The sequence below is a fragment of the Carlito syrichta genome, unplaced genomic scaffold, assembly GCF_000164805.1.
Source record: "Carlito syrichta isolate Samal-C Ts95f unplaced genomic scaffold, Tarsius_syrichta-2.0.1 Scaffold303340, whole genome shotgun sequence".
Lineage (NCBI taxonomy): Eukaryota > Metazoa > Chordata > Mammalia > Primates > Tarsiidae > Carlito > Carlito syrichta.
In genome coordinates this window covers 222,167-243,278 of record NW_007247436.1, presented here as the reverse complement: position 1 = coordinate 243,278, position 21,112 = coordinate 222,167, and the positions used below count along the sequence as shown (strand labels likewise).

The window sequence follows — 21,112 nt, the reverse complement described above, 5'->3', positions numbered from 1 at the left end:
ATATCTGATGTTAAGAAACACTGGGGGTGGGGGGGACAGAAAGAAGAGGCACTAAAAGTATTTGAAAACTATTTTAAGGCTCTTAGGATAATTCACAGGAAAAGATCAGAATAAGTAAACTGTATGTTGATAGACCTCCAAGTCTAAGAAACAGTTTAACAGGAGAGAACTGAAGGCATACACTGACTGTACTGCTATCATCAATAGCTACCCATCAAAGACTAAATAAAAGCTAGAAATCATCAGTGTATAATGTTTAAAACTAGTGAAAGACTGAACTAGACCATCACTGAGGCAATAACTATGAGAGTTCTAAACTAATAAATTTTGACTTACCAACATCCATGGCAGTTTCCATGAAGCTTTTCTGTCGTGAAGCAAACTCGGCAAGCAATTTCTGCTGCCTCTCTCTAGCCTTTTGTCGCCTAGATTAAACAGAAATAAAGTTGTAAGAGCCAGGAGTGCTTAAGAGCTACCTACAATATTTCAGAAGTATATAATGTATGAAAAGCCCCAAGCACACAACTGAGAACAATCTATTTTCTATATTAGGTGTTAAATTTAATGTAAGATTTGATTATCCTTAACAGTATTCTACTCCTTTAAAAAGATTTCAAACTCACTGATTTAATAGGTTAAAAATAAAAGTCAACGTTTACTTTGACATAATAACTAAGGTAGATAAAATATTTGAATTTCCAACAACATAGGTTCCTAAGTATATCTCAGATGGTAGCAAGAGCAAGAGGAGTGTTCTTTAGCAAGGGACTAAAAATTTAACCCCAGGCACAAGTAATAGTACATTTATTGCTAGAAGAAGCTATGACGTTTAGATATAAGATACAATCTAAAAGATAAGAATAATCAGATTTACTGTTATCCTAAGAACAGTCCTCTCCTAGTAGAGAATGGAAAGAAGCCAGTAAGTTTTCTACTTTCTACTAGGAGATATTTCAAGCTTAGTGTATTTTTTTTTATGAAGCAAAAGAATGTGAAAAGCCTCTAACACAACATATAGAATAAAACTATATCCCAAATCTAAGCATACACACTCTCTTAGATTAATTCACATTATATTTATTATTTATCCCTTATCTACTTACAAAGAATGTTTTGAGACTGGTTGTCAAAAAAAAAAAAAAAATCCCCCAATATAATAGTACCATGTCATAAGAATAAGAAGATAAAAATAAACTATGGAAGAAAGGAAAGAGATTTCTCCAAATTATATGATGTTAACAATACTAGTGAGCATAAAATTGTACTCCCAGTAAGAGAAGGTTAAAACAGTAATTCAAACAATAAGGGAGGAAGAGGAAGAAAAAAAATGTTAAAAGCTAAATTATATATAAGCTCATTAGGAGAGACAAACTTTTTACCCAAACAAAACTGATGATGATAGCCCACGACATGAAAACATAATGGACAGAGTACAGCACAGCAGTTTCTTTTAATGACTATTATATCTATACACTATAAAAGTCAAAGCATTATGTTAAACTGGCAGGTTATGCAATCATTTCTAAGTGAAACCTAACAGCATTTTTCTATTAATCTGAAATAATCTGAGAATATAGCACACAGAACTAGAAAAATAGAGTATTAACAGTAATTTTTAGATTATTCACTCATCAGCTCCTATCCAATCAGTGTGGATAATCAGGAACAACTATAAAGTCAAATTCTGTGATCCACCTTAAGAAGCTACATATTTTTGCCAATAATATTCAAAAGATTTTTAACATTCCTTTTCCAACATTTGTAGATAATTTAGAAATCTACCAAAGAAAACTTGTCTAATTATTTTATAACCACTAACCACCATTTTATATTGTTTTTGAGTCAAAATATTATTATCCAAGTTGATCACTCACCTTATTCATCAAACTTAACTCTCAATGACATTGGACATTTCGAAAAATTAAATCTACCTCTCCCCTCTCTTCCCTTCCTGAACATGAATGGTAACAACAGTGTCCTAGCACAGGGTGGACACCCAACAATGTGGTACAGGAGGACATTCATATGGTAAAAGACTACAAGAAATTGGCTTTATAGAAGGGAAACCGGTTTCATATTATATGTTGAGGATTATGGATGTCAAGTATCTCACTATAGGAGTAAAGAGTTGTAAATATGGAAAAGAAAACAAGAATGATTTCTATGGAGTTAGACTGGAATTGGAAGCATTGGGGTGAACTCAGTTTTCGGTATACAAACATAGACATAAAAATAAATATAAGTTTCTCCCTATCCCCAAAACAAAGAAAGGCACACCAAGAAACACAACACATATAAGTTTTCCTAACTCTGTCTACTCAAAGGTCCTGAAAATAGCTATACCTCATTAGAATAAGCACATAGATTGTGGTTTCTAAATACCATTCTTTAATAAAAGCTATGAGACTTCTTGTAGAAATGGGTGACTCTAACTATAAGAGATGAGCCTGGAACATCTTATTGACTCAGAAAATAAGAATATGCTCAAAGAATGATAGGGATACATTGGACACAGGAATCAGTTCAAAGAGACTCCTACTGGCCAAATTTGAATAGTGTGAGAATCAAAGTGAATAACGAGCATTCAGATAACTTATAAAATAAAACAGGAACCCAAGAGTCCATACTGATAAAAATAAACAAATATATTTAAAGTTTTTATAGATCGGAATATTACTGCATCTCAAAGTACGTCTCCACAAATTACGTTTTAATTATAATGGGGGGAAAAGGTAACTTGACAGTAAAGAAGTCTGACAGACACCCTCATAATCAAGCGATCAAAGTTAATCATTAGTGATGAACCAAACTGGAATCATGTGACATTTCATGGGATGCTATGAAAAGTAAGCAGGAACACTTCACTGATATTCCTGTCAAAGATTCATAACCTGAATCTAACCATGAAGGGACAGCAGACAAACCCAAGGTGAAGGTAATGCTACAATGTTACTATTGCTCTGTAATCTTCAAAAGTGTCAAGGTCATGAAAATAAAGGAAAGACTGAAGAAACTATTCCATACTGAAGGAAACCAAAGAAACGTAACAATAAAATGCAATGGTGATTATGAACAGAAACTTTTCACTATAAGAAACAAAACTGACACAATTGTCAAAACTTGGGATGTAAGAATTCAATCATACTTAAATACAATACTGACTTCCTAAGTTTTAAAGTTGGGGTACAAAAAGCTTCCTGAGCCATTTCTATAAGTTTAATACTGCTTCAAAATAAAAAGCTTTTAAATATTCATTTTATCCTTAAAGGACAAATATTTGCCACAATAGAAGAAATGGAACCAAACAAAAATGTGCGCTAGATGTTCAGAGCATTCTAAGAGACCTTCAAAAGTGCTATGAGTCAATAACAGCATTGATAGAATACATGTTTGGTCTCCTATATCACTGCTTTGTAAATTTAAGCTTTGGCATGCTTCTTAAATGCAATGCTACAGCTCACTTTTGAACACGTATATTTACAACTAGACTAAATATGTCCATAAAAGTATCTTTTAAATAACATATCTATATATCAAACATAAGAAAACTTCAAATGTAACTGACACATGCATTTCTATACCAGCTTTCTATAATTACCAGAAATAAAATGTCATTGTCAGTTTTTTCTTAATCTAAGTTATTCATTTTCTAAAATTAGACATAAATATAAGTAAAGATCATTAACAAATGGCATAAGCAAGTTCTGGAAGATTCAGTACAACTTAAAAATTTTCCATTATCACCCCAGAGGTAAAGACACCGAAGTTATTACAGCCATCTAATGTTTCCTGTTTTCTATGAAGCTAATCTATAACAAAAATGATGTCAAGTTTGTCCATAGGTGAGGCACCTGGAAATGGATCCTCATTAAGTGTTTATAAGCTTTCTTCCTTTATTATGAAACTTAATCCAAACCAGAAGAAAGATACATATGAGAAGCACAATGAGATTCAAATAGATTTACCTCAATTCTTAGCTGTCTGCTACAAAATTAAATTCAAGTCTTGCTCATACCATCACTGCTCAAAGGAAAAAAAAAAACCTATTATAAGTCTTTAACATTTCTAGAATATTATTTATTACAAGAGTATTAGGATCTTGTAAATACAGTATCTTGGCTGGGCACAATGGCTCATGCCTATAATCCCAGTACTTTGGGAAGCCAAGGCAGGAAAACTGCTTGAGCCCAGTAGTTCAAAACCAGTCTAGGCAGCACAGCAAGACCTTGTCTCAAAAAAAAAAAAAAAAAAAAATCAAAGAATTAGACAGGTGTAGTGGTACATGCCTATAGTCCCAGCGACTCGGGAGGCTGAGGCGGGAGGATCACTCCAGTCCAGGAGTTTGAGGTGGCAATGAGCCATGACATCCCACTGCACTCCAGCCTGGGTGACAGAGGAAAACTCTTACTCACTTAAAAAATACAGCATCTATGTCCTCCAGTATCACATCTATTATTACTAATAATTTTTAAAAATCCTTAATCAAATAAAATAGACTTTGATTTGCTGAATGTTTACTTTCCTTTAGAGAAAATAAAGGATACACTATTATATAACCAGAAGAAAAGATCTTTTAGAAGAAGTTACCAAAAATAAAAATCTTACCTCATTTTCAACCATCTAATTTTATCAGATGTATCAAATTCTAGGCTGTTACTAATTCAAATTTAATGAGCTGTTATCTAAATTATGTTATTTCTTTATAATTCCTATTTGTAAAGTACTAAGAGAAAAAACAGGAGCAACCCTCCTAAATTCTCAAATTTTCTGTAACAAACTTTTACTTTTATCAGAGATGAAGTACAACTATGTATGTGACTAAAATTGCCCCTGATACAGTTATCAAAGAACGACCTCCTAACTAACAAATCAAATAGGATGGCCCATCTTTTCTGAACTCTGTAGCACTTAACAATTTTGATAAGTTTCTTCCTTTTTGAATGTCCTCTTCTTGTGCCTCCTCTAATGCCACTCACCCTGGTTTTCCTCCTACGCCTCACTAGCCATCCCTTTTCAGTCACCTCTGTAGCAACTCCTTCCTCAGTGGTCCCCTTTAATGGTTTTTTCTTGAGGTCTCTATTCACTCTTATCTTCTTACTATACACACTTTCCCAGATACAAGTATGCCACTGCTACCTACATACTCAACTCTGTAGCTCTACAAATTCTCCCTTAACTCTTGAACCCTATCTGATATATTCACCTGGACGTCCTCCTTAAACTCGGTAATGTCCAGAACCGAACATATCTATTTCACTACTAAGCCTGCACCCCGTCTAACAGTCCCTTATCTTGGTAAAAGGTAACATCATCCAAGTCAGAAGTATGGGAACCATTCACAACTTCTCTCTCATCTCCCACAACAAATTGATCACCAAGTCTAATAACTTGTACCTACTAGATATCCATATGCATCCCTTCCTCTTTATTATTATCACTTAGTGTAGACCCTCACCACAACTACCACCACTAGATTACTAACTAGCATAATCTCCTTATTTCCAGTATTACCCTACTCTAATCCAACTGCATGTAATTACATTGCATATTATTTCCCTACTTTAAATCCATCAATGGCGCCCCTGTAACCATTCATACACTAAGTGCCAGTTAAATGGTATACGGTTACCTTCTTAACCTTATGACCTGTTACTCCCTAACACCTTGTGCACCTAACACAGTATCTGTTACACTATGTTAACACTACTAACAACTATTCGTTTACCAGTCTGTCTCCCCACTACAGTATCAATTCCTCAAGGTCAGGAAGCACTGGACTCAGCTGTCTACAGAAGTTCCTGGTTGACACCCGATAAATGAGAAATAGATTAACAGAGTAAGAACCATCTTAGGCTGGCTTCCACTGATCATACAACCCATAACTGCCTATATTAAGATGAAAATACTCAAGAAAGCACCTCTAAAGCACTTCAAATTATTAAATGATGTGTTACTCATTCTGCTTACAACAGTAGTCCAGATAACAGTGTATTGACATACTTTTACCTATGTTGAAGAGACTGAGATGATAAAAGTTCAAGGTTTTTAATTTAAGATAATATTGAGGTGGTCCCTTTGTACTCTCCATAAGGGGAAGTGTGTATCCTTCCCATATAACTGTTGCTTTGGTAGACATCCTGGGTCTTTTAGCCTTATGTACACTCTTTAGAAGGTATATTCTTTTTTCCCCACAAAACCTTTTTAATTAATACTTTTCATAACATAACAGACAAAGCAATTAGAAAAAAAACATTTCAAATAATATTTTTAAGCTAAAATATAGTAAGAGTACATGAACTTTCAGAAAAATAAACCCATTCATAACAATCTAAATATTTAAGCTGAAATAACAGAATCTTTAAAACAATTAGCTAATTAGCTAATAGAATAAAAAATTAGAATACTTATGATCATATTATATTAGAAACAACGATTGTATTGAACTTGGAATGATAGATGCCTCTTGTATTTATAAAGATATTGATAGCTACAGTTATTCCTATCTTTTTGCAGAAGAGTCAGACTCACAGGACACGAAGATATTTCATAAATGGCTCATCCTGCTTTTAGAAGTTTAAGGTGTATGTGTGTGCATGTGCACACATGTGTGTGTGGTGTGGGTTGTGACAGTTTTATCCCAGAAGGGTGCTATTGCCAGAATCCTTTAGCTTAGAATGAAGTTGTTTTCTTTTATACCTGAACCAGGACCAAACGAATGAGATTTTCTTTTAAACAGATGAAACAATAACCATCACATGTCTTTTCTATTACTACTGGTTTTGCAGAATTGCCTTAGAAAAGTGGATACAGAGAGGCAAGATAAGGGCTTCTGAATTATTTATTGGTGGTTACCTTTTCAGCACATGAAAAATATTTAGGATGTTAACATGGTGCCTAGAATATTTTAGGAAAAGTTATTCCTAGAGGAATTTTGTCATATAATTGCAAGATATCCTCCAAAAAAATTATTTTGGTCATTTGATAAGATAATTAAACACTTGCTTGTGATATTGGAAAAGAAATTATGTTTTTCTTGGTATGCTTTTTTAATAGACACTGAACACTTTCCAAAAGTTTGACATTATGCTGAGCTTCAATCTCTCAAGATTCACCTTGTCATATTTATGATAGTAGGGTAGGTGCTGCTGACAAGGCTTTTGGGAAATAGTTGGTGACAATGCATAGTAACACAACTCTTCTGGCAAGCAAGATACCACGCAATAAAAGAACCATACCATGTTAATAGTCCTTGACCCACAAATCCCACTTAACATCATAAGCATCATTTATCTTGAGATAAAAACCATCATCCCAAAAAAGAAAGTCAAAAGATGGGAAAAAATGGTTTATAAATATTATAATTTAACAACAAATCAGAAGCAACCTAAAGGTCCAAATCTAGCAGTATAAGTTAGTTAGAATGTGTCTTAAAAAATCATCTTTTATAATTAGCAATTGTATATTAATAAAAGATTAGAAAAGTCCAAAATGAACTAAAGCAGTTGAATTTTATTTTGAGAACTATTTAATATATATACATATAATATATAACATTGCAAAGTTACATGTTATACATTTATGTTATAAATATATATCATATTATATTATAAATATATTTTGAGTCTGAGTCTCACCCTGTCACCAAGGTTGGAGTACAGTGGCATGATCACAACAATCATGGCTCACAGCAGCCTCAACCTCCTGGACTCAGGTGATCCTTTCACTTCAGCATCCCAAGTAGCTGGCACTACAGAAGCGCAACATCACACCCGGCTAACTTGTAATTTTTTGTAGAGATGAGGTTTTGCTACGTTGCCCAGGCTGGTCTTGAATTCCTGGGTTCAAGCAGTCCACCCACCTCGTTCTCCCAAAGTGCTTGGATTACAGGCATGGGCCACCATGCCTGGCCTTAAAATGTTTTTAAAAATTTGTTCTATTCTCATTTAAAGTTGAGTTGATAATCATTTTTGAAAAGAGCAAGAGAATTACTAGATGCCCTACAGCAATAACAGTAGCGGCAATAAGTTTAAGTTAGTAATTTAATGTTGAGTAAGAACGTCTCATCTTCTCTCCCCCAGTGAACTCAGTCGATCACATGTACAAGCACTGATTATGCTCCATTTCATTTATCTTACAAACTAATCATCTGTGACTATTGCTGCTAAACAGCCAGGTGATTCGCTTCAAATGACCAAAAGGGAGAGAATATCAAATCTTCAACTATACCTCACGTTTAAAACATTAAAAATAAAAATTACCTTTCTTCTTTGTCCAGTGTTTTCTTCTCTGCTGCAGTAATTTTTTTAGGTGGTACAGGAGGGGTCACTTTTCTACATATCTCTTCAATGATGCGTTTATTCATTCTGCTTTGCAATGCAGCTTTTAGTAAAATTCGTTCTACTGCAGTTATACCATCTCCATGACTGTATTTAGGAATTTCTGGTTGGATTAAAATTTCTATGTCATCAAGCCAAGGAGGATAGTAGGAGTTTTGTTTTCCTGAGAGTTTGTGGTGAAGTTTAATTAGCAAAGACAATATGCTTTCTTTAATTTCCAAAATGGCTGTAGTTAACTGTGGAGCTGAACCAGAAGCAGACCATTTATTTGAAGTTTTGGGACGAACCACCTGATTTGCTTCACTGCTACTGCGATTGATGATCTCCTGAAATTTCTTTCTACGCTCTGCTACTAAACTGAAAACTTGAGCTGTACCAGAATTCTACCATTAAAAAAGAGAAAGAAAGAAAAATCAAGAGAAGTCATTCAGCATCAATTTAGAAGACATATTAGTACTACATTTTCTAAAGGGAATGTTCAAAGTTTCATCCAAAGGTTTATTCAATAGATTTGCTCTTTAAATAAATCTGTCCCTTCACTGCTGTCTCTCAAATATACTAAATATCATTCCATCTGAAATAGAATGAGGAGGAGACTTTCAGCAATAATACTTTTCTCAACCTCCAACTCTCTACCAGAGACAATAGATAAAGCTTAAGTAGTATCTACAGTCATATTAAAGAAAAATCATAAGCTAAATTCTCCATCAATTTAAAGGAAAAGAAGTTGTTCTGTTAAACATTCATCGATAATACTATATCCTTTACTAACTTCTGGAAAACTACTATAGTTTCCAGTTAAGAAAATTATAAATTAATTTTTTAAATTTTCTAAGTTAATGAAACTGAACTGGTAATTAATTTCACTTTTAAGGAACCTTGAAAATTACTTCTGGCTCATGCCTGTAATCCTAGCACTTTGGGAGATGGAAGAAGGAGGACTGCCTGAGCCCAGGGGTTAGACACCAGCTTGAGCAACTTGGCGAGACTGCGACTCTACAATAAATCAAGAAATTAGCCGGGCTCGGTGGCTCAGCCTGTAATCCCGCGCCTTTGGGAGGCTGAGGTGAGTGGATTGCCTGAGCCCGCGGGTTCGAGACCCGCCTGGGCAGCAAGACCTCATCTCTACAATAAATCAAAAAATCAGCTGGGCGTGGTAGCGCATGCCTGTAATTCCGGCTACTTGGAAGGCTGAGGCAGAAGGATCGCCGGAGCCTAGCAGGTCGAGGCTGCAGTGGCGGGGAGCAGCCACTGCACTCCAGTCTGGGCGACAGAGTGAGACTCCAACTCAAAAAAAAAAAAACAAAAAAGAAATTAGCTGGATGTGGTGGCACATGCCTGTAGTCCCAGCTACTTGGAAGGCTGAGGCAGAAGGATCGCCTGAGCCCTGCAGGTCAAGACTGCAATAGCTATAATTGTGCCATTGTGTTCCAGCCTAGGCAACAGAGTAAGACTCCAACTCAAAAAAAGAAAAAAGAAAAAGAAAGAAAATTACTTCTAGCATAAATCCTTAAAGTTACTAAAGTAAAATATAAGGATGAAAAATCAAATTGATCTGTTTCATAAACAGACTTTTCAACTAAGTATTTTCTCAGTGTAACTGCTTAATAGCTCTTTTGCTAAAGCAGTCAAACTGCATTAGGGCTCTTAGAAATCATCTTTTAATTAAGATATGAGTCAGCTTAATGGATTTCATTTATTTTTTAAAGCAAGCATAGAAAGGGTGCTCCAATATCAGTTGAGCTTTTATGAGTCAAATTAAAGTAAACACTATTTTTTAACATCCAAGCTGTACTCTCCCAGCATTAGAGGCAAAAGCCTCTTATTGAGGTTCCAATATTTTAATTAAAACTTTTTACAGTGTTCATAGCAAAAATATGTTATCAAAGACAAAGACAGCTTCTACAAACAGACTCTATTATAAGAAATGTCTCAAGTCAATGCACTCTACTCACAAAAATATAGGTTGTAGAGACTAGAATTACTTAAGTTTAGTTACTTGACATATCATTTCAAGGTTTTTCACTTCTGCTGTACAACCTACATGCAATGAGAGCTGATTTTCAAAAAGAGTCCAAACATATGACATATAGAGTTTAAGACTTTTATGAGTTTATCAAAATTAATTGCCATGGATGCAAAAAAAAGTTATTTGTAAATGAGCATGCTGCCAGCAGTTAAATTTATTTTGATTTAGAAAATATCGAAGCCATTTTTAAGATGTTAGTAATATAGCTGCAATGCTAACTGTAAACAGACCAAAATGTGCTGCCTATAATTGGTCCAAAATATTTCCAACACTAATAAGAAAAGATACTATCAAATACTCAGTATTATTTTTAAGTTCAATAATGACTTTTCTTTAATATTAAGCTTAAATCACTTTATAAAAATAAATATATCTTTAAAAATTTATACCACACTAATTAAACACACATACACACACAAATACAAGTTTTTTGTCCCCATTTCCAGTTAAAGTCATGTTACTAGTTAATGCAAATACCATACACATCTACCTCTCTTTGAAGAACTTTAGGCTGTCTTGAACTCTGGTAGGTTAAAGGAAAAAGACTGGTAAGGCAGAAGTTGCTTAGATATATCAAAAGAAATAAAGACAATTTAGAGTTATCTATAACCACATTTTTTCTCTTTTGGGTATCATAGGATGACCTAAATGATACACCCCAACATAACATAAAATTTTCTTTTTTTCTTTCTCACTTTACACTTACTTGTAAAGAACCCAAGCTATCAGAGCTAGTGCTTGCAGGTGAGTCTCTCTTCACTTCAGGAGCAGTCTCTGGAACTCTCACTCTAACATAGTTTATAAAGTGCCGCATATTTGACACTAAGTTGCTGCCAGGAAACCAACTGTCATGACAACGTTCTGGTCCACCCACTGATGCCTAAAACATAAATATAATGAATATCAAACCTTACCACATCAGGTCTAAGGTACAATGGACATGTAACAAACCGAAAACATAATCCACTGCCCATCATAATTCTGAATCTCGTATAGTCCATCCATATTATAAAGTGATTAAATGTTAATTAAATTTTAATTTTAAAAAATTCAAACATAAAATACAAGAATAAATTTCTGAAGAGTAATAGGAGTAAGTCCAATGGAATTAGCTAAGTGTCTCCTAAAAAATACATTTTTTCAATCTGGAAATAATTGACATTACAGAATACTTATCATCATCCATTAGTAATGAGATAGTCAAATAATGCTAGTTTGGACTAATTGTGAAAGAAAGTCTGAAAAACCAACCAAAGGAATGACCTAGTCATATAGGAATCTTCATGACTTTTGGATGTCTATGAAAGAATATATGTTGATTCAACTTGGACTACAAAGAACTGCCAAGGTTTTTTTTAACTTGTTTGTTTTTTGCTACTATTATGTGGTGTTGTATTTTGTTATTTTGGAGGGAGATGAGGAAAATCTTACATATTAGTAAAATTAATTTGTAATAACAATTGTTTTTATGGAAACTATACTTCTGAAGTCCTGAAACACATTAACAACTTATATTCTTAAATACTTTAAACATTCTCTCACTTAACAATATTCATGCCATTACTTTAAATCTTTACAGAAAATAACTTGCTATTCAAAAACAATCTTTAATCAAATTATTAGAATTTTTAGACTGAAGTCCTAACTTCAATTTTACTCATAACTTACTGATTGATTACTAGTAATTGTGTAGCTGTAATCAACATTCTTAGTATAACACCAAAAATGCATTAACTACATTTTCTTAATTAATTTTTGTGATATGAAATTTCAAATTCAGTAATTCCATAAGTAGAGTTTAGTATATCAATTCAGGATCTCAAAGACCTAACCAGAGACATGAAAGACCTTTACAATGAAAACTACAAAACACTGCTCAAAGAAGTCAAAGATAACACAAACAAATGGAAAAATATTCCAGGTTCATGGACTGGAAGAGTCAACATTGTTAAGATGTTCATCCTATTTGGAGTCGATCATACTAAATGATCTATCACAGAAACAAAGAACAGAGTACCATATGTTCTCACTCATAAGCAGACCTTGAACAAATATAATACTATAAGAAATGAACTGGCAGTAGTGAGAAACTGTCAGGGGGGGTGAGATTGGTAGTTGAGGGAAACTGCTATGGGAGGGAGGGGCATACCTCATCAACAAGGGTACCTGCATAATCAACGTTTGTATACCTAACCCTGAATTGTACCTTATGTCTTTATAATAAAATAAATATTTTTTTTAAAAAACATGTCCATCCTACCCAAGGCAATCTACTGATTTAACGCAATACCCATTAAATTACTGGCAGCATTCTTCTCATACCTGGAAATGACACTACAGGAAAGCATATGGAAACACAAACGACCATGAATCGCCAAAACAATCCTCAGCAAAAAAAACAACAACAACAACAACAAAAACAGAGCAGGAGGCATAACAGCCCTAGACTTTAAACTCTATTATAAAGCTACAATAATCAAAACAGGCTGGTATTGGTACAAAATCAGGCATATAGCCCAATGTAACAGAACAGAGATTCCAGAAGCAAAGCCTCAAATTCTCAACCAATTCATCTTTGACAAAGCCCCCATCACCAATGACTGGGGAGAGGAGAACCTATTCGGTAAATGGTGCTGGGAAAACTGGATGACCACATGCAGAAGATTAAAACAAGATCCCTACCTATCACCATACACAAAAATCAACTCTAAATGCATCAAAGACCTAAATGTAAAACCGCAAACTTAGAAAATGCAGGAGACACCCTTATGGAAAGTGGAACTGGCAACCAGTTCCTAATCGAAACCCCAAGTGCCCATGCCATAAGAGATAAGATAGACAAGTGGGACCTCATCAAACTGACAAGCTTCTGCAAAGCCAAAGAAACCATCAAGAGAGCAGGGAGACAGTCCACAGACTGGGAAAAAATATTTGCCAACTGTATGTCTGACAAAGGCCTAACATCTAGGATCTTCAAGGAACTCAAACATGCCAAAAAGAAAAAAACAAACAACCCCATTACAAAGTAGGCAAAGGATATGAATTGACAGTTCTCAAAAGAAGACATATGAACAGCCAACAGATACATGAAAAAATGCTCAGCCTTACTAGTCATCAAAGAGATGTAAATAAAAACTAAACTGAGATACCACCTAACTCCAGTCAGGATGGCTATCATCAACAACTCAAACAACAACTCATGCTGGAGAGGATGCGGTGAAAAGGGAACACTTCCACACTGTTGGTGGCAGCGTAAACTAGTGTAGCCTCTTTGGAAAACAGTTTGGCGATTCCTAAAAGATCTAAAAATCGACCTTCCATACGAGCCCACAATCCCCCTACTGGAAATATACCTGGAAGAACTCAGATCACTCTAAAAAAAAAAAAGATACCTGCACATGTTTGTTTATCGCAGCATTGTTCACAGTAACAAGAACATGGAACCAACAGTGCTTCCCATCAAAAGAGGACTGGATTTTTAAAAAGTGGTACATATACACAATGGAATATTACGCAGCCATAAAGAACAAAATCAGGAACTTTACAGCAACCAGGATGAACTTAGAGTCTATAATACTGAGTGATGTATCACAGAAACAAAGAACTGAATATCGCATGTTCTCACACACAAGTGGACCTTGAAAAATTATAATACTATAAGAAAAGGATTGGCAGTAGCAGGAAACTGCCAAGAGAGAGGTGGGGAAGTGGGATTGGCAGTAGTGGGAATCTGCCTAGGGAAGGGGGGCACACCTCATCAACAGAAATACCTGTATAGTGAACATTTTTATACCTAACCCTGAATTGTACCCCACATCTTTAAAATTTAAAAAATAATTAATAAAAAAGATCTAAAAGACTGTATGTATTTGAAGATCAAAAAGGCTTTTTCTAGTAGTTCTTAAGAAGATCTTACATGGATATGATGAATTCATAAACATACTTGATTAACACATACAAAACAAAATTAAAACAACTGGCTAGAGACAGACAGGGTTGCCCCAATCTAAAAATTTTAAAATACAAGAAACTACTTACCTCTTCTTCTGATTCCTCCTCAGCAGAATTTTCAAGTCCTAATTCAATCAGATATAAAACCATGCAGAGTACATGTTCTGACAGATTTTGATGATCCATCAAAATCTTTCAAAAGGGAAGAAAATGTCCTATAATTAATTTTTTTCACAAAATGTATTTCATTTACAGATCCAAAAATAGTTTAATGCCATAGACGAAAATAACACAATCAGATATATAAAAACAAGATATGTAAGTAAAGCTACATCTTGGTGAAAACACAAAATAGATCCAAAAAACCCAAGTTTCCTCCAAGATCACATAGTACTTTCAGCAATATCTAGAGGTACCAGTTCATAGATTTTCTAAAAGTTAACATGTCAAACAGTTCACTAAAACCATTAATATACCAGTATCTAATAAAATAATTTAAAAAGAATATTTTACATCCAAGTTTGATAACATTCTTCTCCTAGAGACAAAGATATCAAATAAATGAGTTGACTAAATAGGAAAATTCATGCAAATGTGTTTAGCACAGCACATGGCATACAACTGAGAACACAAGAAATGTTTATAGAACACTAAAGTTGTTAAAATTTGTCTCTAAAATTAAAATTCTGAGCCTTTGAGTATTTGGTGTGGCTGTATAAATATTTATGTCAATGTGTGACATATGGATGAGAAAGGAAGAAGGAATACAAGTAGTTAGTAGAGAAGTTTCTTGGAGGAAAATTTGGTAAATCTAATCCATATATATGTATTTTAGAACCAGATTTTTAAACACAAATGTCGTCAATATCTATTTGATTCTGAACAACACACTCTAATCTTAGTGTTCTCATCTCTAAAACTGGAATTACAGTCCAGAATTGTGAAGATTATGAGTTAATGTCTGACGTTTCCTTAGTATAGTATTCAGCAATTGGTTTTCAACAAATAGTAAGCAGGTGGTGCTGATGGTGCGAGGAGTAGGGGCAGAAGCAGGAGGGTAATGAAGGCTGGAAGACAAGAGAAGTCATTCTTTGATCCACTATGTTAGCAGAGAGAAAAACAAGGCTCAGCAACACAACTAGCTAGTGTAAGCAACATTAGGACACAGACCTTGGACTCCCAGGCATTGCCTATCATTATTATACGTGAAGTCCTATTGATAAACACAACATGACTAGCTAAATACAAATAAATTTTGACTTGAAATCCTGTGGAATTATAGCTTTAATTGATTACTTAAAAGTTAAGAGGAAAAATCTCTTTATTAGGCACTACAAAAAAACTAAAGATAAATTTCCAGGAAGTTTTATTTTAACATGTTCTTTAATATTAAACTTGGCCAGGAATAAAGGTGATTTACTGAAAATGATTTTTAGGAAGCTGGCTTGCCAGAGTAAGTGCAATGTCAATTAGAGAAGTTTTAAAGTTGTTATTATTAAAGTCAAGAAAACTATTAGAAAGTTGAGATATCTAAAAATTTGCTTATAATGGTCTTGTAACAACTTAAACACTCCTTTTTTGATAAAATGCTATTTTTATATTAAGGAAATGAGTTGAAAAATATAACTTGAAAGAGCATAAGTTATTTGCATTAAGGTTTCCTTATTTTTTCATGAATTATTTAATACTTATTAATTATTACTTAAAACAATACTCAGCTTCACTATCTTAACTAGTTATTTAACATCTAAAACTCAATTTCATACCTGAAAAATAATAACAGAATTTTTTGCTCAAAGATTTTTACTAAACAAAATAATGCCTTAAGTGTATATAAAGCATTTCAAACAAAATCGGCATTAAGTAAACATTCTAAGAATGTCCATTATTTATAAAATAAATACAAATAATCTTTTTAGTATAAAGATATTCTATACTTTTTAATGAAGAAAAAGAGCACTTTAAACCATTTATTGAATAATCCTCTTAGAAATTAATGAAAATAAATCATTCAAGGTTTTTTTTTAAGCATTTGTCTAAAATTTTAACAGAAATAACTTTAACAAGTACAATGAAAAACTGACCACAGATAGGGTTGAAAGGAAGGGGGGGATAGAGAAATCTAAAAGCATTATTTCATTACAACATTAAGAAAAAAACTAAAATGTCTACTTAAACTAAATTTAATGTATATACTTTCTTAAATAATTTTAAAAATTTGTACATAGTAAATGGAAATTTACATAACAATGTTAATTTTTATTTGAATTTAATTTTTAATTTTTCAAATTCTAATTAGGAAGAGAAATAATAGGGTTTTTTGTATCTAATTTCATAACATTTATCATGACTATAGTTATTTCATAGATGTTTATAGCTATTTTATCTACATGAGTATATTTTATCTTTTACCTTTTGTCCAGATTAGATCATAAAATTCCCTGTTATATATGCATATACATACTACACAATATTATGTTTCATACAATTTTTGAGTACACAGTTAATGTTAGTTAAATAAGTCAGTCAGGTCTATGTGAGAAGACCCAAGAATAACACAAATTCTAGGTAGCAAGAAAATAAGAGATGATTAGTTCTCACTCACTAACTTTTGTGACCCTAAGATATCTATCAGAAACAATTTTTTTATACTGTCACATAGAAATCCCAATAAATCCCTCCAGGTCACATTGGTTTTTTTGTTGTTGTTTGTTTGTTTGTTTTTGAGTTGGAGTCTCACTGTGTCGCCCAGACTGGAGTGCAGTGGCCACTCCCAGCCACTGCAGCCTCGACCTGCTAGGCTCCGGTGATCCTTCCGCTTCAGCCTTCCAAGCAGCCAGAATTACAGGCACGCGCTACCACACCCGGCTGATTTTTTTTACTTATTGTAGAGATAAGATCTCACCAATTTGCCCAGGCAGGTCTCGAACCCACAAGCTCAGACAACCCACTCACCTCAGCCTCCCAAAGCGTGGGATTACAGGCTGAGCCACCGAGCCGGCCACATTGTTAATCAAAGGAAAAAAGCAAAGAGAACCACTCCAATGTACCACTGGCCCACATAGCTGCCATTTTAGTTTTGTCATTTTTGTGGGTTCTGGTGCCTGTTTGGTTTCTGTAGTTCATCCATACCTCTTGTAGTCCCTCTACAACATTTCACCACTTATTCTACAGAAGCCAAAAATAAATATTCCTACCTATAACTGGATAAAATAAATAGTTTCTCACAAAGAATGGTGTAGCTATTCCATTATTTTCAATTTGGATTACAAATATATGTGATTATAACATATCTTCATACATCTTAAATGTATAAATACACTTTGCTTTTATAAGTGGGCTTTGATATAAATATTATCCTTCAGCACTTTTCTTTGAAAATTATGAAAATAAATGCTAATCTAAGTCTTTCTATTCAAATTACTACTATACCTTGTAAAGCAGAGTGAATAGCACAATGTGTAAAGTTTTACAGTGCAAAAGTCTCATGAGACCTTTATAGCTAGGATGGAGTGATGTCCTTTTCTTATAGGGAGGCCAGGGATTTCCAGGGAATTTTCCACTCTGTTTTAAACTGTAAAAATAAAACAAAACTAAAATTAGATGACAGATTCAAAATTAAACTGTGGTTTAAATGTGATTTACAGGCATTAATTTCTGTCACATTTTTCTATGCACTACTCTTTTTAAACAAACTGCTTAAAATGCCAGATAGATATCTATTCTCTACACAGCATACATTACTATTTACTTTCCTATTGGATAAAAATGAGTAAAGAAAGCTAAGCTGCAAACTAGAAAGAAACATAAACTTTAAAATACTAACAAAGAGAAATAAATAGAATATAAAGTACTTAGCAAAGAAATTTCCAGTTCTAACAACTGACCAAAATAGATAACCTGAAAATTCTCCCACTACAATGGCTGGAAAAACTGTATAAAATATAAACTATAAATCTTTTGAATGCGTATTTGAACTCACAGAAAAGAAAGTGGAATTTTCCAGGTACCAGGAAAAAAAAGAAGGAATTAATAACAAGCACTAACACTGCACTGGTTTTTAAATTCTTGAGCAGACTAGTAACAAACAAGGTGATGGGCTCATAAAAGGCTCAGAGACGGAACTGAAATCCCACCTAAAGCTGAGATTCCTGAAAGGTTTTTAGTCTCAAGGAAAGGGTAACACACAAGAAGAAATACAAAGATATATGGAGATTTCATCACATCATTCAGACAATCTTCTGACAGAATTGATTTAAGAACAACAGGCTCCCCAAGAAGATAAAAGTTACAAACTTGTATGTAAGTACAGTAGTCCCCACTTATCTGCAGGGGATACATTCCAAGATCCCCAATGGATGCCTGAAACCATGGATACTACTAAATGTTAGATATACTATAGTTTTTCCTATACATAAATACCTACAATAAAGTTTAATTTATAAACTAGGCATAGTAAGAGACTAACAAAAATAGCTAATAATAAAATAGAACAATTATAACAATATACTGTAATAAGTTAGATGAATATGTGCTCTCTCTTCCTTTTAAAATATACTGTACAAGAGTCCTCTTTATACATAGCTTCACTTTCTGTAGTTTCAGTCACCCATGGTCAACTACAATCCAAAAATACTAAATGGACAATTCCAAAAATAAACAATTCATAAGTTTCAAATTGCATGCCATTTGGAGTGTTGTTACATGTTGACAATACATCATCTGTTTCAGGTGATCCTGGATCACTGGGCCATGACAATGTTGATGGCTGGTTGTCACGAGCAGACAATGTCAATAACGAAGAAGCATAGTACACTGGCAGACAGGATGGAGTGGAAGGGCACAAGATTTCAACACACCTTTCAGAATGGCACGCAACTTAAAACTTATGAATTGCTTATTACTGGAATTTTCCATTTAACAATTTTGGACTGCAGTTGGTTGCAAGTAAGTACAACTCAGATGGCTAAACTACAAACAAGCAGGAACTACTATAATAGCAGACTCTAAACACAAAAGGCAAAATTTGTGTTTTGAGAAACTGACAAACCCATAACCACAGTAGAGGATATAAACTTATCTAAATGAGTGCCCAAGAAAACAAAATGTCAAGGTTCTTAACACAATTAAGAAGCATGAGGCAGAGACAAAGAACATCCAACAATTACAGCATTCATAATTTTAAATGCACTTAGAACTTATATAAAAATAGTAGAATGACAAAATAGTAGGATTCAAAATGAATCTCAACAAATATCAAAAGAACTGCTATATGGACCACAATCACTTATCACACAGCAAGTAAAACAAGCAACCAACTTAAAAAGATAACTAAAAACTACAGACATATAGATGTTTCAAAACATTGCATTCTTAGAAATTCAGGTCATTATACATAATAAAAGAAAATTTTTAAAATTTAGAACCTAAGCTACAGTATACAGAAAAACTTGTGGGATGCAACTAAAGTAGCACTTGGAAATAAATACATAGTCTTAAATAGACTTTTTAAATAAAAACAACAAGTATCCAAATTATAGTTAACAGCACTTTATTATATATATTAAGAAAAGATAGCTAAAAGAGAAAAATTGTAATATTCCCAACAAAGAAAAATGTTTGAGACAATGGATATCCCAATTGCCCTGATTTGATCATTACATATCATACACATTTATCAAACTATCACATATACTTCAAAAATACATACACCTAAAAAATATCAATAAAAAATACAAAAAATAAATTAAAACAAAATCTGGTCAGACTTGGTGGCTCACACCTATAATCCTAGCACTTTGGGAAGCCATAGCAGGAGGATTGCTTGAGCCCAGATATTCAAGACCACCTACTTGGGAAGCTGAGCAGGAGGATTTCTTTAGCCTAGCAATTTGAGGCTATGTTGAGCTGTGATTGTGACACTGCACTCCAGACTGAACAACAGAGTGAGACACTTTAAAAAAAAACACAAAAAACCTGTAACAATAAAAATTTAAAAGGGAGTAATTCAAGATAAAACCAAATAAACTTGAAAAAAAAAAAAAGCATCCAAGAAAAGAAAAAAAGAAAATCCAAACTAAGTTGGAAGAATACCAAATAATAAAGAAAAAAAAGAATGAACTAGAAAACAAAAGAGGGAAAAGACAGAACAATAAAATGGAAGTTGGTTCTTAGAAATAATAGTAAAACTGTTAGTCCTCTGATACAACTACTAATCAAGAATAAGAGAGCTGGGCACAGCGGCTCCATGCTCATGCCTATAATCCCAGAACTTCAAGAGACTGAGAGGGGAGGACCACTTGAGGCCAGTAGTTTGACACCAGTATGGGCAACATCATAAGACCTAATCTCTATATAAAATTTAAAAATTAGACAGGCATGGCGGTGTGTGCCTGTAGCCCCAGTTATTTTGGACACTGAGGAGTAAGCTATGTTGGCATCACTTTACTCCAGCCGAGGAGTAAAAAAATAAAATAAATAAAATAAAAATAGGAAATAGCAAACACACATAAATAATATGAATAAAAAGGCAGATAGGATTTTTTTTTTTTTAAAGCAGGATTTATTGAGAGGACCAAAAAGCTTCCACAGTGGCAGGGGACCCAAGGGGGTTGCCACAGACAGGATTTTTTTAACTCATTAAGTATATATGTATAAAACAGAAGATTTCTTAGAAAAATATAACTTAGCAATCCCTTTCAAGAAGAAAAAAAATCTAAACAGGCCTATAACCTTTAAGAAAAGTAAGTAGTTTTAAGTTGCCCTTAAAAAAGGATATATGAGGCCCAGTTTTTGA

The 21,112-nt window shown here is 33.7% G+C and overlaps 1 protein-coding gene across 1 annotated transcript in view; it reads right to left on the bottom strand.

The window, feature by feature from the left end:
• Positions 1–336: 336 nt before the first annotated feature.
• The window catches only part of UBR3 (ubiquitin protein ligase E3 component n-recognin 3 (putative)), a gene marked incomplete at its 3' end in the record, with an annotated part of 111,876 nt that continues 91,100 nt past the window's right edge, over positions 337–21,112 (bottom strand). Inside the window, exons 20-24 of the mRNA XM_021712542.1 lie at positions 17,749–17,890; positions 14,404–14,508; positions 11,072–11,245; positions 8,259–8,719; positions 337–425 (exon numbers count right to left, since the gene is read on the bottom strand). Coding sequence (XP_021568217.1) covers positions 337–425; positions 8,259–8,719; positions 11,072–11,245; positions 14,404–14,508; positions 17,749–17,890 — 971 coding nt within the window. The remainder of the gene's footprint in view (positions 426–8,258; positions 8,720–11,071; positions 11,246–14,403; positions 14,509–17,748; positions 17,891–21,112) is intronic.